This window comes from Somniosus microcephalus, chromosome 4, assembly GCF_052327205.1.
Source record: "Somniosus microcephalus isolate GS21.2 chromosome 4, FLI_Smic_1.0, whole genome shotgun sequence".
Lineage (NCBI taxonomy): Eukaryota > Metazoa > Chordata > Chondrichthyes > Squaliformes > Somniosidae > Somniosus > Somniosus microcephalus.
The window spans coordinates 230999400-231025064 of NC_140990.1; the positions used below are offsets into that span (position 1 = coordinate 230999400).

Consider the following 25665-nt stretch of genomic DNA (forward strand, 5'->3'; position numbering starts at 1 on the left):
AATGCCACTCCTGAGCCAGCTGTCAGGGGTTGTATGAATCTGAGCCAGTATGATCCATCTTGTAATTAGCCCTCCCTTCCTGTAGGAAGCATCAAGCCTTTCCTTGATGCGCCCCCCGCGCCACAGCAGAAATAGAGCTCACTCTCACGACCTACCATTCTGTGGTGTCACACATAAAGCAGTAACCTGTTACACCAAATTAAGCTGCTTTGTAATTTTCACTGCAATACCACATTAAAAAAAAACTGTTAAATAACAAAGAAAGCCTTACTTTGATAGTTGCTCAAAAAGTCAGGACAAAAGGGCCGCATTGCAAAATCCTCCGTGCTTATCTCATCCTACAATTAATTCTGCTTAATTCACTTATTGTACTATTTTTCAGTCAGATATCATAAAGGAACAACTCACATTACCAAGGATTTATTTATTAAAGTTTAAGTTCCTCTTCCTTGAATATTTTATTAATAGAATCAAAAAGCACCAAATAATTTCTTCTTCATTTATAAAGCATTCATCTAATTTAATGTGATTGGTGCTGTAACAAGTTTAAATCCTTCCAGTCTCAGCCAAAAGTATATTAAGACTCGGGGGCCTAGAAATTGGACTGCGCTTGATGCGGGCACGATCCCAGTGTAGCTCACGCTGAACGCGCCTAATGAGGATGGCAGCAGGACTTTGGTCGGATTGATTGACCGACCTAATGAGCATACTATTGGCGAGCTGTGGATGTCATTCGCGGCCCCACAGCAGACAGCTAGCTGGGACACTGACTGAGGGCTGCGCGAGAGAGAGAGAGAGAAAAGAGGGAAGCAATCAAGCGGGAGAGGAAGTGGTGGCCGTCAGTGGTCCACAATTTTAATGTAGAGCCGGGAGGAGCAATCCTACTCCTTATGGTGCCACAAACAGGTAAGTAAAAAACAGTGAACTTATCTTTTGGATGGCGGCCTCCAGCGGTCCCTTTAAAGATCACTGGTTTGGCTGCTCAGCAGCTGGGAGCTCACCGACGCATACACAGAATTGGTTTGTAACCTTTATTTTCATTGTATTTAAATCCAATAAACAAAATTGCAGCATTTTTTTTTTTAACCATGGAGTTTGTTAATTGCTTATGAACATAGGAACATACAAAACTGACGGGCAAGAAAAGAGCAGCTGGTCCATCAAGTCTGCCCCACACTCATGATGCCTGGAGTACCCTGACTAAACTCTTCCCGGTCACTTCCCCCACCCTGCAGCCATGGAATCCCCTGGGAGAGGCAAAACAGTAGAAAGAAACAAAAAAGCCAATAGAGGAAAAAAATCTTGAACATTTCTCTCCGACCCCCTCAGTCCAGGAGATTACATTGACCATGCGTTCATTAATCTACTTATCTTCTATATGATGTGATCTCTGCCCCAGACAAGAACCTGTCCAGCTCCCTCTTGAAGGCCTACGGAGAGTCAGCACACACTGCAGAAATGGGCAAGCCAGTTCTATGACCGCAAGGATCCCTCCTGTGCCTAACACTTGACACCCATAATGCAAGCAGTCCTGATGGAGCCAAGAGGCAGAGTTGTCAAATCAGACGTAGATCAGAACTTCCAGTTGGCCGTACGGCAGGTTCACACTGATTCAGACACGGCCAGAGGTCAACTCCTGGCTTCCACATGACCCCTTTATATAGAAGAAATATTAAGGCAACAGGAAAGCTTTCCTTTGAGAATGTAAACCACTTTATCATCTTACAGAAGTCCCTTCCTGCTGTGAAAAATAGAAACTCCCAGCACATTTATTGAAAAATATTTTCCCATTTCACAGACTGTAAGTGAAGGGCAGAGTAAGTTTTAGACCACATGCTAGGTGCTGCTTTGTTTTTCTCAGGAGCTATTGCTGGAATTACTCGTCAATTCCACCAAAGCATACAATTATAAGAATGAGAAAAGGCATATACAATGTCAAGCTAACCCTATCATTGAGCTCCTCTTCCTCGACCCACACCAATTATTATTTGTTTCTCTTCAACACCAATTCCAAATGTCTCGACTCTTCAAATTGGGAAATAAATTAAGTTAGTTTCTAGTAAACTATTCCTTTCCCATAAATATTTTGAATGTTTGGAGCATGCTCATTGCCAATTTATTCTACTAATATGAAGTTAATCCTTAATTACACTATTTTGAGGGTACACTACCCTCCAATAAGGAAGTGCACCATTTTCCCCTCCATGCTTCTCTCCTTGTGGGTTACCCCATCTCTTGTGAACAAGAGCTTGAATGGGCAACCTGCTGCCAGGCCACTAAAGATCCCTTGGCGTGCCATCGTGTGTGTTGAGACTGTCCAGATGGAAACACTAAGGCCGGAACTTTGCCTACTTCGGCGGGTCCGGTGTGGCGGTTGGCTCCATCCCGCTGCTGAAAACAAACTTATGTTAATAGGGCCTATTAAGCCCGCCCAGCACAGTACCCAGCCCAATTAAATGGAGTGGGTCTGCTGACGTCATTCATGACGTGTTTCCAGCTGGGATCTTTAAAGGGACCCTGGCCACATTAGATTTGACGTTTAATCTAACATAGTGCTGTCAGTGTATTACAGCTCTGGAGTGCTGCAAATACAGACAACGACTGCACAGAGGCAGAGGGCTGCACCCAAGCTCTCCGATGACTCCCTCCATATGCTTATGGAGGGAGTCAAAGCACGCAGGGAGGTCCGCTTCCCTTCCCATGAGTGGAAGAGGCCTCCCCAGGAGATCAGTGCAGCCTGGTTGCAGATTGCAGAGGAGGTCACAAGAAGGGATGTGCTCAGGAGGACCTGGGTACGGTGATGCAAATGTTTCAATTATCTCATTAGAGCAGGAAACATGAATACAAAGCCACACTCACCTTCATTGTCCTGTGCCTCCCATCACATCCCCATCACTCTGCCTTCCCTACCCTACTCCTGCACATCCTTACTCACACCAACTTACCTTGCACCTCCACCCATCCCTCTCTCTCTATCTACATTATCGCATCCCCATCTCACTAGCCACCCCTCACACTCACCCTCATCCTAGTGCAATTATACCAACTAACAACACACTTGGGTGTTTTATGTAATGTTTATGTAAAGTTTCTGTTAATGTAGTGTCAAATATAAAAATCTTTATTTTCAACACTTTCCAGTCTTGGGACAGATTTGGAAGTGGCTTAGTGAGTTGCAGTGAATGGTGAGACATAACGGTGCCCCCCACAATGGTGACGAGTATGAAAGAAATGGCTTGGTCATTGTAGGGATGCTTTATGGTGTTAGTGTGGGGCGGTGCCAACTTTATGCATTATGTGGCAGCCATATGGGTGTACGGTGTACAGTTCACTAAATCTGTCCATGGTGAGGCCATCACTGGCCTCCCAGGCAGCAATGTACTCAGATGCTGATGCCCTGTGTCCTGTGCAGCATCAGGTGATTGCAGCGAAGGTTGGTGTTGTTGTTGGTGCTGCTGGTGTGCCTGGTGCTGCTGGTGTTGGGGCTGATCGTGGTCCGATTCTGAGGACCAAGGTGAGACAGTATAAACGGCACCCAAGTTAATGGAATAGATGGCAGGTGAAGTACAGATGACAGAAGCATTCTGTCAATGGTTAGAGAGTTCTTCCAATGAGGTGAGACTGGTTGGAGACTTTGCTGAAAACACTTGCAGCCTGCAGAATCTGTGCTGGAAATGGACTGAGCAACAGCTTCTGCCTGAGGAAAGTGATCATCTGTCAGGTGGGAGCTTTTACTGTACATTTGATGCTGTCAAATAATCAGCTGGAGCAATGGCCACAAAACTCCCGCCTCAGGTTGACAGACGTGGTTCTTGAGCAGCGTGGTTCCCGTGGTCATACAGTTACATTTAAAAAGTAAGTTAAAAAAGCCTGTTAAGGATCTGACAACTAGTTGTTAATCATCTCAATTGAGTCCCCTGCCGCTGCCGAACGGGTCGGCTCCGCGATGACCGATGCACCTGGGGGAAAGACGCATGGGGGCAGGATGACAGCGGGACCCGCTGTCAAAAATAACAACATTCCCACCCGACCTGCCACCGATCGCGCCGGCTACCACCCCGGAAAATTTCGGCCTAAATCTGATTTTTCCTCCGCCTGCACTGCAACTGACACAGCTCCAACCTCCCTCTCTGGTAAGTGCCATTCCTAGCTTTGCTTTTCAAGAAAGTGCCTGTTCTTTGTTCAGGAAGGTTGAAACTGCATCAGTTGAGATTAATTAGCTGAGCGTAGATGAGGGATTGATTTTAAGACCGCCTGGTCTGTATGGCTCAGCTACTCAGTGAGCCATTGCGAGAGCTCCTACTTTAGGACAACTGACTTACAATTGAAAAATGGCACTGCAGGAAATCCAATAAAATCTTTACGAATTCAAGGGTTGTAAATGGAGAAATGTTTTATCTGTCTGTGGATAAATTAAGAAAACATTAATGTCACACGGGCAATACACAATCCGCCGTGTTGTTTGCATTATCCAGTAAATGGTTTATAACCCGAGAAACAAGTTTCCAGATAATATCGACAAAAGATGGTCTCCAGTTGTTAATCTAAAAATATTTACATATATTTGTCAAATGTGAGACGCTAAGACTGGATCATTAAACATGTATTTCAAATGCAACTTTTACATCAAGGTTGTGGGGTGGGGGAAGAATGGACTTTGTGGGAAACAAAATCTACAGAATAATGATACACCTCAAGGCCTACACTTATGGGTATGTGCTCTTCATTGCTGATTTCTTAACATTAAGCTTTGAATCCAAAATCAGCACTGATATTTAAAATTGCCTATTTTACTGCCACATTGGCAGCCGTGCCTTCAGCCTTCTAAACCCTAAGCTCTGGAATACCCTCCTTGAACCTCTCCGCCTCTCTCTTCCTTTAAGTCGCTCTTTTCTAATATATATATTTCTTATAGATGTATTTCTTAAGGCTAAAGGGATCAAGGGATATGGGGAGAAAGCAGGGACAGGGTACAGAATTTGAATGATCAGCCATGATCTCATTAAATGGCAGAGCAGGCTCAAGGGGCTGAATGGCCTACTCCTGCTCCTATCTTCTATATTTCTTTAAAAGCTACCTTTTTTTACCAAACCTTTGGTCACCTGTCCTAATGTCTCTTTCTTTGGCTAGGCATCAAATTTTGTCTGATAACGCTCATATGAAGCGCTTTAGAATGTTTTACTATGTTAAAGGTGCTATATGAACGAAAGTTGTTGTTGTTAATAGTAGCAAATGGAGCAGTATAAAGTTCCTAATCTGCTTGGGCTTTAAAGATCATTTGACAATTTTTCAAAAATATTGGGGTCTTTGAATAGAGTGAATTTCATGCTCATGTGATTCCTGTAGGGACCCAAGAATCAGGACTAGAGTATCATAGTCCTACCTCTGAGCCACCCTTCCTATGAGCCTGGAATCCCTTCTGCTAGCATGGGCTCACTGAATTTACCCTTGTCTGAATAATATTACAAACCAGAAACACAGTTCATACTTATCAAGGAACTGAAATTCAGACTTTAGATTCAGGAACACTATTTCTCAAGCTTCTCAATGGAAAATTTGTGGTGGAATTTCTTACTTTTCATACTTCTTATATCTTACATTTGGGTCTATAAACAGTTTGAGGTGCGATCAAAATCTGGCACAATAGTACGTCCAAATTTATTGCAACCAAGCATATTAAAAAAAATCTGAATTGGAACAAATCAATTATTGTAAAGAAAGAACTTGTACTAAATAATGACGCAGCACAGCCCAAAATGCTTTATGGCCAACAATGAAGTGCTCCCTCAGCACTGCACTGAAGTTATGTGCTCAGGTCCTGGAATGGGCGGAGGCGGGCGGGGGTGGTGGCGGGTGTGGGGGTGGGGGAAGATGAATCCACAAACTTCTAATTCAGAGGTAAGAATACTACAAAATGAGCCAAGTATCAGCAGTTAGTCTCTGTCATTAATAAGGCAGAGAAAAAACTGTGAATGACCATTTCTTTAAGAAGTCTTATGCATAGCATCATTTGTTTACAGCAGACTTTCTTGGGAAGAGGATTGGCTATTGGCACATCAGTCACATATTATGGAGTACTTTCTGATACGTTTACAATAATAATCCTGTTTAAAAATATGCTATTGATCCTCTGTGGTTCACAAGATAATTTTTTAAATAGTATCTAATTTGGGAATATTGTGTAAAATAAATGCACGTAATTATAAATGCTTAAAATTTTCTTATTTGGATATGTAAAATGTTTATGGCATGCAGCCAGCATGTGCGTATGAATTTAGAATGTAACATACATAAAAATGTTTGTTTTTAGCTGCTCAGGAACAAAGGGACCCTGGCAAACTGGTGCCTACATTACAGGCTTGGTTATAAAGAGCGGTGGGAGTTGTGGATTATGCAGTGGATTTTATAATATGCATGTTATGGTTAATGTTCGGAAGTATTTGGGATTCAGCCTTGGAAAGACAAAAACAGATGTGTGTGTAGCAGGGGACACCTACTATTAGATCACCAGGCTAACAGCCATGGGTTGAATTCATACTATTCTGCTGTACTACGCAGGCCATCAAGAAAAATTTATTTCAAAATAACTAAACCTGACACTCATTTAGCATAACAATACATGGTGTGCTCTGCTGCTGTGTTAGGATTGTCTGAGAATGTATTTATATCAGCCTGAGAGCAATAGTTGTGTATCGGTTCCAGTCAGGAGCAAAGTATTTATATAACCTTCCTCTGTTGTATCCTTACGTGCATTTACGTCGGACTGTAAACATTTTAAATTATGAAGAGTGCAGATGTGAATGCCTGGACTCTCAAAACATTTAAAATTCTGCATGAGTTTAAAAAGTGCCCGGGGGTCCAAGGGAGCAACTTTAAAATCCAGATTGACTCCGCCACACGGCAATTATACTCCCATCAAGTGTCAAGCCCGAGTGATGTGAGATTGTCCCCTCCAAGGGGTTTCGCACTCTTCCTCTCTGGATGCAGATCAGGACCCAACCCAGAGTTATACTGTCACTTTTGCATTGCTGTGAAGCAGAAAACATTTTACACCATAAGTTGCAATATAAATGTATCCTTAAATAGAGAAGTGGCAACAAAGTGACCTGAATTTGAAAGAGAACCAATTTATTTGGGTACTTTAGAAGTTTAAACTGCAATTCAGAGCTCGTGGTGCTTGCATGGGCAGTATCATGATATTAAGCAGGAAAAATGTAGAATCCCTATGATATATGATATTAAGCAGGGAAAATGTAGAATCCCTATGATATATGATATTAAGTAGGGAAAATGTAGAATCCCTATGATATATGATATTAAGCAGGAAAAATGTACAATCCCTATTCTGAGATGAGTGTTATTTTAATGTGTTCCAGTTGCTGTTTGTCACTCAAGCTATTTTTTCTATCACTTTTACAGGCTGCCATATTCAATAGTGAACTATTCTGGACAATGTCTTCAATGGAAGGGAACCTGGTGGTTCAGATTCTGTTCTTTCTTTCTATTTCAAAGGTAGGCCTTAAAAATTCTTGCAGATTAACCAATTTGCTAATATATTAAAACATTTTTTAGCCTTTCTCATATTTGAGCTTCATAAATTCTACTGTGGTACACTCAATGCAAATATAGTCAGTGTTATATGTATCTGCTATGGGAGATTTGCATCATTTGTACAGAAGGCACACATTGATTATATAGGTGATGTACCTTCTTAATATGCCTGCTTTACTGTGAAAACATGCAACAAACCCTGGCTCCTCCATCACCAGCACTGTTTACTGTGTCTGTAAATATCAACGTCTTTGTTATGATGAACTTATAGCTTCATATATACCTGTTCAGGAGAGGTTACCCAGTAACCAGATGTCCGAATGGTCATATTTGAGTCTGGGTGCATGCTGTATATCTGAAGTAATGAACCATGGCACATCACGCCTGTGGAATTCCCTCAGTTTTGCACAGTAACCTTTACATAACATTTTGTTTGCCCCCTGAAGAGAGCATTGCTGATGCGGGGGAGTGGGGGGGGGGGTGGTGGTGGGTGTGGCAGTTTAATGTCTTAAAGGGCAAACTAATAAGCTAATTTCCTGGCACTCGTGGGACCTCTGCTCAACGTCTCAAAAAAGTGTAAATTACTAAGCATAAATTAAGTTTTTTCTGACAAAGGGATGCATGAAAACTTGATGAGAGTACAATTTAATTACTATCACCTCCACAGATCTGTACACATTATGATGCCTAGAATGATATATTTGTTTTTGCAGCTGTTTGCAGTAGCCATGACCGAGAACAGTACAAGGAGTGCACCAGTGGAACTGTACCATGAACTTGGCTTCACTAGGCAAAAAATAATGACTGCGCAGTATGAATGCTACCAAAAGATTATGCAGGCTCCCATGTACAAAGAAAATGGTAATGAAAGAAGTGACTACTTTGCATACAATGCTAATATGTCAGCGATTGCTTTTATATTCAGAGTTCTGCTCCTTTGCCAGCAGCACATTCTACTCAACTGTTGCTCAATTGACACTACTCAATTTTACATTGGCCGTAAAGCAATCCATTTATTTATGATAAATTAAAGGTATGAGACTGCAATTTAAAGTGGTCAGTTAGCATTATCTTCAAAATTTGCAGGATGAGGCATTGTTGAGGAGTTAATATTAATATAGCAGACCCTTTTTACTATACAGTTAGCATCGATATGAAGTGTTTTCAGCTACATTATGTAACTTGTACGTGAGGCTGCCCGAATCAGATCTAGGGAACAGGTGGGAGGCCAGCTAAGGGAGGTAGTCTCACATAGCTTGGGCTTTGCAGCAGTGGCTGTACAATTATCATTGGCGGAAAGCAAACCTTTTAACCTTCATTTTTATTTTTAGTAAGGAGCCATTAAAACTTTAACTGGCATGAGGATGCCATTGAATGGAGCGCTGCCCATGCTTGCACAGATCTCTGCTTTCCTTGGTCAGAGACTGACATAGGAGCCAACAGTATAGCTCAGGCATTGGTCTCAAACTGGTAACTGTTATATAACAATGCCTTTCATACATCTCTCAGTTCTGGTTACTGTAGCTTCCAAAGGCTGTAAAAAGTGTGCTAGTGTGCAAAGGTGCTGTGCAATGGTAGATCCAAGTGTGCAGGTGTCCCTCTTATATCAGATTGTTGGTCCAAATGCTAAATCTGTTTTGGCAGAAGTCATGGTGGAGTTGTGAGGATGACTAGCTCTCTGGCAGTGGTACTGTAATTCCAAAGACTCTGGATGAGAATTTCCTGGGAGCTGCTCCCGCCCCATTGATGTAGCTTCAACAGAAGTGTGTCAGAAACCCCGTTTACACGCGTAAACGAGATTTTCACTATACTTCTGGTGAAGTTACGGTGGCGAGGAAATTCCCAGCTCCTCCCAAACCCACGACCTCTGCCTGCCACCTAGAAGGACGAGGGCAGCAGATGTATGGGAACCTCCAAGTTCCCCCTCCTCCCCACCCCCAAACTGACACACCATCGCAGTTCCTTCATCATCGCTGGGTCAAAATCCTGGAACTCCCTACCTAACAGCACTGTGGGAGTACCTTCGCCACACGGACTGCAGCGGCTCAAGAAGAAGGTTCACCACCACCTTCTCAAGACAAATAGGGTTGGGCAATAAATGCCGGCCTTGCCCCTGATGCCCATATCCCAAGAATGAATAATAATAAAAAAACCTTTTACACTTTAAAAAAATACTCAAATATTGATTTTGCTTGTCAGCAGTATAAAACAAGCATTACAATCTCCAAAATATCATTTTCTGCTGAGTCAGATCTTATAATCATATTTGGGAATAACAAAATAAAGAAGACAATGGGTAGTCGAAATCTGGAATTCTCCCGCACCTCCCCCCCGCCTCTCCCCAACCCAACTCCAAAAGGCTATGGATGCAGGGACAATTGGAGCTTCTTGTTAGGTAAGGGTTTCAAGGGATATGGAGCTAAAGCGGTTAAAGGTGCAGATCAGCTATGATCTAATTGAATGGCAAAGCAGGCTCAAGGGGCTAACTGACCTACTCCTGTTCCTATGTTTCTCCAATAAGAAGGGAAAACTGCAAATGCTGGAAATCAGAAATAAAAACAGAAAATGCTGGAAATACAGATTAGGTCAGTCAACATCTGTAAAGAGAAAAGACAGGCTATGATGTTTTGGGTATGAACTTTTCATCAGAACTCAGCCAAATGACTTTTTTACCTTTTAAAAGATAAGTACATTTTACTCTTTCAAATATTAAATATTAAAACATTTATTCTTTTAGTGACTAGGTGATTTATATTTTAGTGACTAGGTGATTTATATTTTAGTCCATTGTCTTTACTTGGTGTTTTATTGGCATTAATGATGTTGCTTATAGTTTTTACGAGAACTGCAGTGAGCACGTGAATGGGATTATCTTTTGAGCTTTTTCCTATAGTGTTTGGCTAAACGTTGGTCTGCAATTGTGCTGGGCCTCTTGTCGGCAAATTTAGCAGAAGCACTTTTGGACCCAGTAGCCTGACACATTTTCCCTTTGAACAGATCACCATAGAAAATAGGACTCTGCCCCCAAACCCTTAGAAACCTAAAACAGACTTTGAAAATCAGTTTATTTATAACAATCTTCACCTCAGCATTCCTCTGGTTAGCATGAAGATGTTTATTAAATATGCTGTTTTGAGTTGCTGATGGCAGTTCGAAATAATGGGAAAGACATGTTTGTGCATTGCCTTAACTTGACGTGCCTTGATGAAGTAGTGCGAGGGCACTTAATTCTCACATTTGTGAAAAATGTTAGAATCATAGAATCATACAGCACAGAAGGAGACCATTCAGCCCATCGTGCCTGTGCCAGGTCTTTGAAAGAGCTATCCAATTAGTCCTGCTGGTTAGGCCACAACTGGAGTATTGTGTCCAGTTCTGGTCAACACACTTTAGGAAGGATGTGAAGGCCCTTGAGAGGGTGCAGAGGAGATTTACCAGAATGGTTCTGGGAATAGGGGATCATAGCTACAAGGATAGGTTGGAGAAGCTGGATTTGTTTTCATTAGAGCAACGGAGGTAGCGGGGTGATTTGATAGAGGTGTACAAGATTATGATGGGTTTGGATAGGCTAAACGGGAAAAGGCTGTTCCCACTAGTTGATGGTACAAGGACTAGGGGACACAGATTTAAGGTTTTGGGGAAAAGATACAGGGGGGATGTGAGGAAAATCTTTTTTATGCGCGAGTGGTGATGACCTGAAATTCGCTGCCGACGGAAGCGGTGGAAGCAGAAACACTCAACGTTTTCAAGGGGAGACTGGATAGGCACTTGAGGGAAATAAACTCGCAGGGCTACGGGAATAGAGCGGGGGAATGAAACTGACTGGATTGTTCTACAGAGAGCGCATGGACTTGATGGGCCGAATGGCCTCCTTCTGTGCCGTTGTGACTCTATGGGGGTGATTTTGCCAATAGGGGCACGTTGGAGGCGGGACTGCTGCTTGTCGGGTTTTAGTCCTGCCTCCATCGACTTGTGGCCAACCCACGCTATTTTCCCTTGATTGATTTTTAAGCCCACCCAGTGGGCTTAGCAGGCCAATTAAGGGGAAGCCAGTTACAGAGAACGTCAGCATATGATGTTTCAACTGTCAAAAATTTTTGACAGATGAATTGTCATCGTTTGACAGCTTTGAGAAGCCGTCAAACACTGACATTCTCTGTTGTTTGGTGAGTTCTTGTACTCAAGGCTCACCAAACATATTTTGTGAGCAGAAAGCAGATGGCTGTTGCATCGGAGAATGCAGCAACCATCTGTCATCCCTGCCATTGAGATGCCGGAGCCTCCGTATCCCCAACGATTGAAGCCTGCAGGAAGAAACAAACGTAAGGAAACTTTTTCTATCACTTTTCACTCACCTCACATATTTACCTCTCCACACTTGCACCCATCACTCACCTCCACAGCGCACTTTTGGATCCCTCCGACCCCCGCAGACCCACTGCTCGCCTCACTGACCCTGGCTGGGTTTCCCGACGTCGGGAACCCCGCACCTCTGCTGGAAAAATGGGGATAATCCTCTTAACTGCCTGTTAACTACCTGTTAACAGGCAGTTAAGTGGCTGTAATCCCCTTCCTGTCTCCAGGAGATGGGACCCGGCGCGGGTCGAGTACCTGCTTCCTGGGAAGATGGCACGGAGGCGGGTTTGGGCGGGATGGGTACCCGTCCCAGATTCTGCCATTTTCCCGGCAGTCCCACCTCCCCAGGGCTGGCAAAATCACCCCCAAAACTCTGACTTCCCTGCTCTTTCCCCATCCCCCTGCAAATTTTTCCTTTACAAGTATATATCCAATCCCCTTTTGGAAGTTACCATTGAATCTGCTTCTACTACTAAATACTGTTGATACAAAGCTATATTTACTCCTCTGGGTCAAAAAAAAACCCTTTTTAATATCTAGCCCCTTTTGTGGATTACCGACTAAAAATATTTTTCAAATAAATTTTCAGCCAATTAAAGATTTTTGAACCGCAGTATGAAAATTATAGTATATTTTTACTCAGTTTATCAGCAAGTATTCAAATAACTCTTCACCAGTGGCTGCTCTCAGCACGATAGTGAATATTGATCTTAATCTTGCTGACATAAGGTTCCCTTCTAAAGAAAAGAATGTTCTCGTCATAAGTAAATGTTTAATGAGTCTTTTATACTTTTAGTAAGTACGGTTGACCACTCCATCCTCCTCCAATGCCTCTCCACCATCGTCCAGCTGGGTGAGACTGCACTCGCCTGGTTCCATTCTTATCTATCTAATTGTAACCAGAGAATCACCTGCAATGGCTTCTCTTCCGACTCCCGCATCGTTACCTCTGGGGTCCCCTAAGGTTCTATCCTCGGCCCCCTCATATTTCTCATCTACGTGTTGCCCCGTGGCGATATCATCCGAAAGCACAGCGTCAGTTTCCACATGTGTGCTGACGACACCTAGCTCTACCTCAGCACCACTTCCCTCGACCGCTCCATGGTCTCTAAATTGACACACTGCTTGTCCGACAACCAGTTCTGGATGAGCAGAAATTTTCTCCAATTAAATATTGGGAAGACCGAAGCCATTGTCTTCGGTCCCCGCCACAAATTCCATTCCCTAGACTCCATCCCTCTCCCTAACATCTGTCTGAGGCTGAACCACACTGTTTGCAACTTTGGTGTCATATTTGACCCTGAAATGAGCTTCCGACCACATATTCATGGCATAACTAACACCGCCTATTTCCACCTCCATAACATTGCCCATCTGCTCCCCTGCCTCAGCTCATCTGCTGCTGAAACCCTCATCCATGCCTTTGTTACCTCTAGACTTGACTATTGCAATGCACTCCTGGCTGGACTCCCACATTCTACCCTATGTAAACTTGAGGTCATCCAAAACTCGGCTGCCCATGCCCTAACTCGCAGCAAGTCCTGTTCATCCATCACCGCTGTGCTCACTGACCTACATTGGCTCCCAGTTAAGCAACGCCTTGATTTCAAAATTCTCATCCTTGTTTTCAAATCCCTCCATAGCCTTGCCCCTCTCTATCTCTGTAATCTCCTTCAGCCCCACAACCCCCTGAGATATCTGCGCTCCTCAAATTCTGCCCTCTTGAGCATCTCTGTTAATAATCACTCAACCACTGGTGGCTGTGCCTTCTATTGCCTCATGTAAGAAGTCACACAACACCAGGTTATAGTCCAACAGTTTTATTTGAAATCACAAGCTTTCGGAGCGCTGCTCCTTTGTCAGGTGAAGTGGAGAGATGCATAAAGACACAGCTTATATAGTCAGAGAATAATGCCAGATGATTACAGGTAATCTTTCTAACTGCCATTTGTCACACCTCGGCAGAGAGATAATCACAGCGATCAAAGGTGTGAATGGTGTCCAAACAGGTTAGTCAGGAAGCTCTGGAATTCCCTCTCTAAACCTCTCCGCCTCCCTACCTCGCTTTCCTCCTTTAAGATGCTCCTTAAAACCTACCTCTTTGACCAAGCTTTTGGCCATCTGCCCTAATTTCTTATGTGGCTCGGTGTCAACTTTTTGTCCTATAACACTCCTGTGAAGTGCCTTGGGATGTTTTACTATGTTAAAGGCGCTATATAAATATAAATTGCTGTTGTTGTTGTTCGTCTTGTTGTTCCAATCTGAAATGAGCAATTTCAAATTTGATATATGTGTCTACAAGCTCGATGTCATGGAATGATAGAATCATACAACTCAACAAGAGGCCATTCAGCCCATCATGCCAGTGCTGGTTCTTTGAAAGAGCTATCTAATTAGCCCCACTCCTTCTGCTCTGTCCCCATCTCCCTGCAAATTTTTCCTTTTCAAGTATATATCCAGTTCCCTTTTGAAAGTTACTATTGAATCTGCCTCCAGCAGCCTATCAAGGCAATGCATTCCAGATCATAACATCTCGCTGCATTAAAAATTTCTCCTCTAAATTCTAATTTGCTAATTATCTTAAAACTGTGTCCTCTGGTTACTGATCTCCTGCCAGTGGAAACAGTTTCTCTTTATTTACTCTTATGAGGGGTTTTGATAGAGTAAACATTTTGCACAAACATTTTTTTTGTTTCGAAAGATAAAACAACCAGGAAAGCCATAAACCATTTTGTCATACTGACATCTCAATGTGACGTACACCAAAACATCATAGGATAACTCGCTTTTGGTCACCTGCCCTAATTTATCCTTATGTGGCTCGGTGTCAAATGTTTTGTCTTACAATACTCCTGGGCAGCGCTTTGGGACATTTTACTACATTAAAGGCACTATATAAATACAAGTTGTTGGTAAATTCTGGGAATCCCACACGGTCACCAGACCTCACAAAAAATTGCCGTTGTGTTTGTTAAGGTGAAACTAGATAAGTTTATGAGTGAGAAAGGAATAGAACGATATGCTGATAGGTGAGATGAAGTAAGGTGCGAGGAGGCTCGTGTCGAGTATAAACACCAGCATAAACCTGTTGGGCTGAATGGCCTATTCCTCTGCTGTAAAATTCTATGTAAAATAACTAAGTTTTGCGAAACACATTTTCATGAAGACAGTGCTTTTTTTTTAAGAGAATGGAATTATACTTGTCACAATATTACAGTTGGGGAAAGATTGACAGCCAATTATCTCTACAGACATATTCTCTAGTATTTATTACAGCATTTCAAACATTCCTTTCTTTCATCAGAGACAGGCATTGCCTGTAACAGGACCTGGGACGGATGGCTGTGCTGGGAGGATACTCCTCCGGGGACAGTGGCTGTCCAGCATTGCCCAGACTATTTCCAAGACTTCGATCCATCAGGTATGGATACTATTGCTTCATCATTCTTAGCTGCAGTAATCGCCATCCAAACTTTCACCAATCTTCAGGCTCAAAGACTCCTTACCTCCGCTAGCCTTAGCTGATCTTGGCGACAGCTGCACCTTATATTTCCCTTTCTAACTTATCCCTAGTGTGTGGCAAGCATGAACATGGGAAATTCGGAGCTGAAACATATTGGCCCTTATTTAAATATATTGAAATTGGTGTGTGGATCAAGGGAAAGGCCAAATCATAAGAACATAAGAATCAGGAGCAGGAGTAGGCCATATGGCCCTACGAGCCTGCTCCACCATTCAATAAGATTATGGCTGATCTTCAACCTCAACTCCACTTTCCTGCCCAATCTCCATATCCCTTGATTCCCCTAGAATCCAAAAATCTATCTATCTCAGCCTTGAATATACTCCTGATGTGGAGATGCCGGTGTTGGACTGGGGTGGACAAATGTAAGAAGTCACACAACACCAGGATATAGTCCAACAAGGATTTCAAATAAAGCTGTTGGACTATAACCTGGTGTTGTGTGACTTCTTACATTTGAATATACTCAAAGAGTCAGCATCCACAGCTCCTTGGGGCACGGAATTCCAAAGATTTACAACCCTCTGAGTGAAGAAATTCCTCCTCATCTCAATCTTAAATGGCCGACCTTTATCCTGAGACTATGCCCCCTAGTTCTAGACTCTCCAGCCAGGAGAAACAACCTCTCAGCATCTACCTCAATCCCCCTCAGAATCTTATATGTTTCAATGTTTGGCAATCCAGGCGGATCAATTTTGGGTCAGCAAACTGGTGGAAGTGGCTTCTGCCCCAATTTGCTGGCCAGAAAATTGAGTTGCCCAATTTATTAGTGGGATGCCCTTCCAACTTGAGAGGACACTTTTTGTCTCACACTGTCCACAACGTTCTCCAGGGGCACATCTGTGAAGTGGTCTTTTCAGGATCTCGTCGCTCCCTGCATGTTTGGCCAAATTTGAATACTCCACAGCTGCATTGCTGACCTAAAGTTTAATTATAATCCCTAATTTTGTGATGTAGCAAAAATTGAGTATGCACATGCCTGTGGCACAGGCCACCTGCGGTTGTGGCATGAGGTCAGGGCTGCGCAGAATTTTGCAATATTAGGCCCACCTCGACATTCCCTTAGACTCCCTTGCACATGGGAAACTCAGGCCAGGAGTCAGGCCAGTAAGCTGACTGGCCCCCAATCACAAAATTCGACAAGCTGCACTCAATCCAGGAGGCTTACAGCTTCCCAACTCTTCCCGCCACCACAGTTGTTTCTACCACTTGGATATCACTTTATCATAGTCATAACACACCTAACCTGAGTAAACTTGTGTCTCTCTGTCAAGTAAACATTAATTTAAATACAAGTTGTTGTTGGCCTGTATTTTCTGATCCCTATGGGTGTGTACGAGGTGTGTATACACCCGTAGGGAGCTCGCAAGTGCCGGTTTCAGGCATGCGAAGCGCATGCGCTGAAAACCGGCATTTCCGATCTGTCGCACGCCTGCCCTGGAGAAGTGTCTCCGCGGGCGGAGTGATCCACTTTCTGCAGAACCTCCGCCTGCTGAAAACCCTTAGAAATCTTATGCCTGGTAAAAGCAGGCGTAAGGCTTGCTTTTACCAGCATAAGAGTTTAAAAAGAGTTTAAACATTTTTTCACTCATTTATAATTTAAAAATACTTTTAAAAAGGTAAGTTTATTTTTAGCCCCATAAAAAACTTTAATTATTATTTTCAAAAAAATTATTTTTGTTTAAAATATTTAATTTAATGTCATTTTAACTCATTTTAAAAACATGATGGTTTTTAAAAAATGTATTTAATGTTGTAGTGTCTTTTTTCAATGATCCCCATTCATACTTTTGACAGGTCTACCTGTCAAAAGTATGAAGGGGAATTCCCTTCTCCCATTGGCTCGCCTGGCCCACGTGATCCCAGGGACACTTGCAAACCGCTTGCGCCCCTGGGATACCTGGGCCTCTGCGCGCGCGCGCGCACCCGGAGAGGCCCAGGATCGGAAATGGCTGGACCTCGGGAGCTCTCAGATAAGGGCATAGATTTTTTTTTGATAGGAGGCATCCTCAGGCAGGAAGTCCCCTATCAGAAATTACGGGCCGTTGTTGTTGTACAATGTAGAATCAGTATGCTAAAAGCAAATGAAACCCTTTAGTGAGCACATATCTTTTAGAGCTGTGTGGTGTACAGAATATTTGCACTGCCTGCCTCCATGACCTCTCCTCCTCCCTATCTCTGTAACCTCCTCCAGCCCGACAACCCTTTGAGATCTCTGCGCTCCTCCAATTTTGGCCTCTTGCGCATCCCCGATTTTCATCACTCCACCACATGCCTTCAGCTGTCTATGCCCTAAGCTCTGGAATTCCCTCCCTAAACCTCTCCACCTCTCTACCTCTTTCTCCTCCTTTAAGTCGTTCCTTAAACCTGCCTCTTTGACCAAGCTTTTGGTCACCTGTTCTAAATCTTTATTTTGCTCAGTGTCAAATTTTGTTTGATAATGCTCACGTGAAGTGCCTTGGGATGTTTTTACTATGTTAGCGGCGTTATATAAATGCAAGATGTTGTTGTTTTTGCCCTCATTTCACATAAAGTACCTGAAATCAAATGCATTTTTCCTGTTATTAAATACCTCATTGTAGGCCTGAATAATTTATATGTATATACATCCAGGTTCAATTGCCACCTTAGTCTGCTACAAGGTATTTTTGCACATTGCATTGAAACTGGAGGAGCAAGGAAACGTGCACCATAGGAAGTGATCCAATTTCTTGAATATTTCAATGCACAAACAGTGCTATGCTGACAAATCTCATCCTGAATACTTACAGGCATAGCTATTGCGGCAATGATTAATGTCAATCCCATGACTGTAGAACTGGTGCATTGCCTGTCTTACTCTCACTGGGCGAGTACATTCTATTAACATTAAAGGAGATAGCATTTATGAATTCTCGCCACAATTCCAATTCAAACTCATCCCCAAAAAGAGGAACACACTTTTTTGTTATTTTGAATGATACTCAAATCAATACAAAATGATCAGGAATGCAATTTCCAAATCTGTGTTGACTTTTGAGAAGATGGGGCACAGTACTGTATATTAGTTAGTGCGATGGATTCTGCTTACTGTAGTAAGGCCAAAATTCCTTTTTAGGTTAAATATCATTATTATGAAACTAAAGGAGAATGGGAAGATAGTCCTAATGTCTTTCATTTGCAACAAAGTAACTCTCAGGTCTTTGCATTCAACACTGCTATACTATAGCCTTGAGCGTAGTTATAAATTCAGATTGAATCCATGACTAACATCAAATTCAAAATGCTACTAAATGGTTATGATGAGTGTTTTATCCTGAGTCTCATGTACATACAGTGATAGCATTCTTGAAGATTTATCCGAGAAAAGGAAATCCTACACATTGATCGTGGTTCTTTTATTTAAGTATATTTTGCTAGTTATCTGCGTTGTTAGACTTCATCTTGATTAGTGCACAGTTCTTTTAATATTACAGCAAAACCTGTGTAATGGTGAACATTCTGCAATGTGGCAGAAAATGTAACATGATAAAAATTGGAAGGCAGTGTTGAATTGCCTCCACATGCACTGATTTCACTCCTAATGAGTAACATTAAATAGGTCTCTAACAGAGAGAGTAATGCAACCCAGAATCTTCAGTTGGCATGAGATGAACTTGCAGTAGTCTAGGGCAGAGAAAAACATTGCATTATTGGGCTTGCATTAAACCGGATGACCATGCCATTCCTGATTTATGTAAGGAGCGCAATTTGGGCTTGATAGCGATTTGAGTACTAGAATAGTGCCATGAGTTTGCTTATAATTGTGGTGTTTATTGTAATTGCATTGTATTACTGGTGCTCCTCGTAACAGTATATTTCAGTTGCCAACAAGAAATCATTTTTAATGGATAATTAATGGAGGTTCTTCTGGGTCAATGGGATATACTGCAGCTGGAAAGAATAAATGTGGATGTGGGGGCATCCCGGTGGCATAGTGGTTAGCACTGTTGCCTCACAGCGCCAGGGACCCGGGTTCAAATCCGGCCTTGGGTGACTGTGTGGAGTTTGCACATTCTCCCCGTGTTTGCGTGGGTTTCCTCCGGGTGCTCCGGTTCCTCCCACAGTCCAAAGATGTGCGGGTTAGGTTGATTGGCCATGATAAAAATTGGCCCTTAGTGTTAGGGGGGATTAAATACGTGGGGTTACGGGGTTACGGGGATAGGGCTTGGGTGGGATGGCTGTCGGTGTAGGGACTGGGTGCTAGGGTTTGGATGATCAGCCATGATCTCGTTGAATGGCGGAGCAGGCTCGAAGGGCCGAATGGCCTGCTCCTATGTTTCTATGTAACTTATTTTTACAAGACATAAGTTGATTGTAGCAAACTGTACATGCACATTATGCCTGTGAACAATCCCTCATGATGCAGTGTTGCATGCTGATTAAAACTAGTTCCCAGCTCTCCATCCTGGTAGAATTCTATTTACATTCAATGTAACCCTGCGGAAAGTTTTGGTCTGATCCTTCTTATTTTATTGGGAGATATTTATTCTGTTTGTTTCTCATATAGAAAAAGCTATAAAGATTTGTGATGAAAGTGGAAAATGGTTTCGACACCCAGTGAGTAACAGAACATGGACAAACTACACTCAGTGTAATGCACATACAAAGGAAAAACTAAAGGTATAATTTCTAGCTGCAATTTGTTACTTTGTAAAGGAACAACGAGAGAATAAGTATCAGCTGATCTTATGCCTAACCAATAATCAATCATTTCAAATTCTTCTTTCTCCTCCAAAATAGACAGCAATGAACTTATTGTACTTGGCTGTGATTGGGCATGGACTGTCAGTGGCTTCATTGCTGATTTCTCTTGGCATATTCTTTTATTTCAAGTAAGTATTGTACAGTTAGTTCATGCTACTGCTTTATACGGATATTGAGGTTGAAGTCAGAACACACAATCATATGATGTATTTAAATGACAGAATCTGTTTAAGTAGCCAACTATTCTATACACTGATGAAGCACAGGGTCGGCTAGTGTTGTGATACTGGTGTATTCAAATATAAAACTATTTTTATGTAGCATAAAATCCAGTGTATGTCATTTTCCTATTTTACAGTTATTTAAGAAGCAACCTTATGTGCAATGCAGGTTAGTTTCGAGTAGAAACAAAAAAAAGTTTTCAGACAATGACTTAGATCCTTTAGTGGTCCACAGCATTGAAGCGAAGAGGCGCAATCACAGCACTGTAAATGCTTGATTCTGCAAAATTCTGCTTGAAGCCTCATTATTGCAGACTCTGTTATTGCAAACGGCCATTGTAACAAGCTTTTACCCTGGTCCTAGAAACTAAATATTAGTAATGTTTAGAATATTAGCCCTTAATCTATGATTATACGACTTATATATCAACATTGACAATGATTAATACTACTGCACGAAAAGGTTGCCAGTTTGTACTTTCATGGTCCCGACAGAACGGTTTACTGTTAAGATCTGTAAGGACTCTGAATTGCTGTATAAGACCTGCAAGGAGTCAGAAGTGCTGCAGTACATCTTTAATTGTCAGCTACATTAAGTGACTCATAAATTATGTCAGAGTTACTTGACAACAGTGCTGCAGTCAGTCCCACAGAAGACATGGGAATATAAACTAAAATATGAAACATCTGGCTGAGTTTACATGGGTATCATTAAAGATAAGCACCGAGAGTGTTAGGACCTTGCACTAGTCACTAATTTAAAAAATATATATGGGAAAAGACGACAGACCAAGGCCCCACATTTATTTTTTTAATAATCTCATCTCAATGAAGGATCAGAGGTCATTATTCACTCCCATTGAAAACAATGATGTTGTTTATCTTAGATTTATCTGGGGACACCATTTCCTTAAAGTAGATTTACAGAGGAAGCGTAGCAGAAAGTAATTTGTAAAATTCTGACAGTCAGTTATGAAACTGATTTGTTTTCTGTTGTATGCTGAGTAGAAACGAAAAAAGTTTTCAGACAATGACTTAGATCCTTTAGTGGTCCACAGCGTTGAAGGGAAGAGGCGCAATTACAGCACTATAAATGCTTGCTGCTGCAAAATTCTGTTAATAACCTCATTATTACAGCCTCTGTTATTGCAAATGGCCATTGTAGCAAACATTTACCCTGGTCCTAGGTGACCATTTTATAGCTATTAAATGAGCTTAACCCTCAATAAGGTGAGGCCTGTGAGTTTGACTAATAGAGCTTGACTTAATATATTTTTACTGTTAATAATTTTGCTCCAGTCTTTAAACTGTGTTTTATGCACAATACACAGAGTGCCATATCAATATAAAATATTGGCTGGAGGTGATTGTAGAAGGAGGTAGAGACAAGGTCATGGAGGGATTTAAAGATGAGGACACAAATATTGAATTCCGTGCACGAGGGGAAAGGAACCAATGAAGATTGATGAAGGGAGTAGTAAACTAGGAAGAATCTAGAACATGGGGTTACAGTCTCAGAATAAGGGGTCGGCCATTTAGGACTGAGATGAGGAGAAATGTCTTCACTCAAAGAGTTGTGAATCTTTGGAATTCTCCACCCCAGAGAGCTGTGGAGGCTCAGTTGTTGAGTATATTCAAGACAGAGGTCGATAATTTTTTGGGAATTAAGGGGATAGTGCGGGAAGGTGGAGTTGAGGTAGAAGATCAGCTATGATCTTGTTGAATGGTGGAGCAGGCTCGAAGGGCCAAATGGCCTACTCCAGTTCCTTATGTTTCTTATTTCTTATGTAATTATGTTCTTATGTAATGGGGAGCAGGATTTAGTGTGGGATAGGATGTAGGTGTAGGGTTTTGGATGAGTTGGAGTTTCTATATAGTGGCGAAGTCAAGGCTGAAGGTGACAAAGGTATGGATAAATGTTTCAGCAACACTGGGGCATGGTTAGGCCAGAGGCAGGAGGTATCGGGGAAGTGGCAATAAGTGACCTGGGTGATGGATAGGACACAGGGTTGACCTTCAGCTCAGGGTAAAACACAACACTGAGGCTGCATACCAATGGATTCAACTGGGACAGGGGATGCAATCAGAGGTTAGGGTATGGTGTTCTGGGTGGATTTGAAAAGGATAGTTTGGTCCTTTTGATGTTAAAATCAACATAGGCTAGATTGTAGGAGCTGTCGGATATATGTAGGTTGTTGTTAGCCTGAATGCAATATGAACAATTTAATTTTAATGTCAACATTCATAGAACAATAACACTGTTTCAGATGAGTTCTTTAATACCAAAGATAAAGCAATTTATTTCCTTTCTTTTATAGGAGTTTAAGTTGCCAGAGGATAACGCTTCATAAAAATCTATTTTTCTCATTTGTTTGTAACTCCATCATCACTATCATCTGGCTAACAGTCGTGGCAAATAATCAGAAACTTGTTGCAAGTAATCCAGTGAGTATTCATCTGATAATTGCTGTGAACTACAGTAGCGCCTGGTGTGGAGGTGAATTTAACACTTGGGAGAAAGGGACACCCAACAAAGTGCTTATGTGGAACGCTCACTTCCTTAAGCTTTTCAACAAGGCATTTGTGCCTAAGGGGAAGACTAAAGGGTTGATTTTCTGGAGATTGATGCCATTGGGCAGGTGGTAGGCCGTACAGTTTTCATGGTTGGACCACGTTCCCACACTATCGGCAAGCCGTTCACATATTTTGTGCCGCTCACTGATTGGTGAGGGACAGAGATCCAGGTAGCATTGTGGAGTCTGTCTGCTGCAGGTAGGTAAATGGTAGGAGGGGGAGGTAATTCTGGGGGAGGACCGCAGAGTGTCGTGCATTGCGGGGAATGATTTTTGTGAGGCCAGGAGGAGCATTAATGCTGATTTCCTCCCCCCCCCACACAAAAATAATTTACAAATATTAACCTTACCAGTCCACAATTGTCGAATCTCATGACCGTGATTGATCACTGGTACAATTTCTATGATGAAAAATAACTGTTTAAAAAAAAAATGTTCTCTGGTCCCTGAAGATAATTGAAGGAAAGCTCCAGGATATTAATCTAATATTATAATCTACACAACTAACCAGTTGTATTCCACAGATATTATTCCCTACCACTAATGGAATGGAAGTAGTAGATGATTTGATATCTGTATGTATCCCTACAACTTTCAGTCAATTTTTAACTAGATAAAGCAATTAATTCAATATACTACTAACTACTTTTGATGCAAACCTATATTTACTCCTCTGGGTCAAAAAAAACCCATTTTAATATCTAGCCCCTTTTGAGGATTGCCGACTAAAATATTTTTCAAATAAATTTTCAGCCAATTAAAGATTTTTTTAACTACAGTATGAAAATTATTGTATATTTTTACTCAGTTTATCAGCAAGTATTCAAATAACTCTTCACCAGTGGCTGCTCTCAGCACAATAGTGAATATTGATCTTAATCTTGCTGACATAAGGTTCCCTTCTAAAGAAAAGAATGTTCTCGTCATAAGTAAATGTTTAATGAGTCTTTTATACTTTTAGTAAGTATGGTTGACCACTCCATCCTCCTCCAACGCCTCTCCACCATCGTCCAGCTGGGTGGGACTGCACTCGCCTGGTTCCATTCTTATCTATCTAATCATAACCAGAGAATCACCTGCAATGGCTTCTCTTCCCGCTCCCGCATCGTTACCTCTGGGGTCCCCTAAGGTTCTATCCTCGGCCCCCTATCTATTTCTCATCTACATGTTGCCCCGTGGCAATATCATCCGAAAACACAGCGTCAGTATGCTGACGACAGCTAGCTCTACCTCACCACCACTTCTCTCGACCCCTCCATGGTCTCTAAATTGACACACTGCTTGTCCAACATCCAGTTCTGGATGAGCGGAAATCTTCTCCAATTAACTATTGGGACGACCGAAGCCATTGTCTTCGGTCCCCACCACAAACTCTGTTCCCTAGACATTGACTCCATCCCTCTCCCAAACATCTGTCTGAGGCTGAACCACACTGTTCGCAACCTTGCTGTCATATTTGACCCTAAAATGAGCTTCTGACCACATATCCATGGCATAACTAACACTGCCTATTTCTACCTCCGTAATATTGCCCGTTTCCTCCCCTGCCTCAGCTCATCTGCTGCTGAAAACCTCATCCATGCCTTTGTTACCTCTAGACTTGACTATTCCAATGCACTCCTGGCTGGACTCCCACATTCTACCCTACATAAACTTGAGGTCATCCAAAACTCAGCTGCCCATGCCCTAACTCGCAGCAAGTCCCGTTCACCCATCACCGCTGAGCTCGCTGACCTACATTGGCTCCCAGTTAAGCAACGCCTTGATTTCAAAATTCTCATCCTTGTTTTCAAATCCCTCCATGGCCTCGCCCCTCTCTGTCTCTGTAATCTCCTTCAGCCCCACAACCCCCTGAGATATCTGCGCTCCTCAAATTCTGCCCGCTTGAGCATCCCTGATAATAATTGCTCAACCATTGGTGGCCGTGCCTTCTATTGCCTAGATCTTAAGCTCTGGAATTCCCTTTCTAAATCTCTCCGCCTCTCTACCTCGCTTTCCTCCTTTAAGACGCTCCGTAAAACCTACCTCTTTGACCAAGCTTTTGGTCATCTGCCCTAATTTCTTATGTGGCTCGGTGTCAATTTTTTGTCCTATAACACTCCTGTGAAGTGCCTTGGGATGTTTCACTACTTTAAAGGCGCTACATAAATACAATTTGTTGTTGCTCATCTTGTTGTTCCAATCTGAAATGAGCAATTTCAAATTAGATAAATATGTCTGCAAGCTGGATGTCATGGAATGATAGAATCATACAGCACAACAAGACACCATTCAGCCCATCATGCCAGTGCTGGTTCTTTGAAAGAGCTATCTAATCAGTCCCACTCCCTCTGCTCTTTCCCCATCTCCCTGCAAATTTTTCATTTTCAAGTATATATCCAGTTCCCTTTTGAAACTATTGTACAATCAATTTTTCCATGTTTTAAGTTTGACTTGCTTTTTTTAAAACGTCTTCATATAGCACTTAAATTGCTGGTTAGAGGTCAAGATGAGTAGCAACATTTTAACTTCAGTAACTTCAGGCAAAATTGAGATTCTCTTCAATGTGATGCGTTAATTGCCAGCATGTCCAGGGAAATCTCATTTAGTGTTAGCATGTCAAATCAAGCAAAGCAAGACTGAACAAGTTGGGGCACTTTTCTCCGGAAAAGAAAAGACTGAGATGACATGATATAGATTTTATGAAGGGGTTTGATAAGGTCGACGTAGAGAAGAT

The 25665-nt window shown here is 42.2% G+C and overlaps 1 protein-coding gene across 3 annotated transcripts in view; it reads left to right on the plus strand.

The window, feature by feature from the left end:
• LOC147120261 (calcitonin gene-related peptide type 1 receptor-like) overlaps positions 1 to 25665 on the plus strand; it is a 104466-nt gene that overhangs the window by 63423 nt on the left and 15378 nt on the right. For 2 of the 3 annotated variants that reach the window (XM_085985915.1, XM_085985913.1), the window contains 6 exons: positions 7420 to 7512; positions 8265 to 8412; positions 15212 to 15328; positions 19959 to 20071; positions 20192 to 20283; positions 22695 to 22821. In XM_085985915.1, the coding sequence (XP_085842041.1) occupies positions 7453 to 7512; positions 8265 to 8412; positions 15212 to 15328; positions 19959 to 20071; positions 20192 to 20283; positions 22695 to 22821 (657 nt within the window). In that variant the 5' untranslated portion in view covers positions 7420 to 7452. Of the gene's footprint in view, positions 1 to 609; positions 907 to 7419; positions 7513 to 8264; positions 8413 to 15211; positions 15329 to 19958; positions 20072 to 20191; positions 20284 to 22694; positions 22822 to 25665 lie in introns of those variants that run through there. The other variant, XM_085985914.1, reaches the window with a different exon arrangement.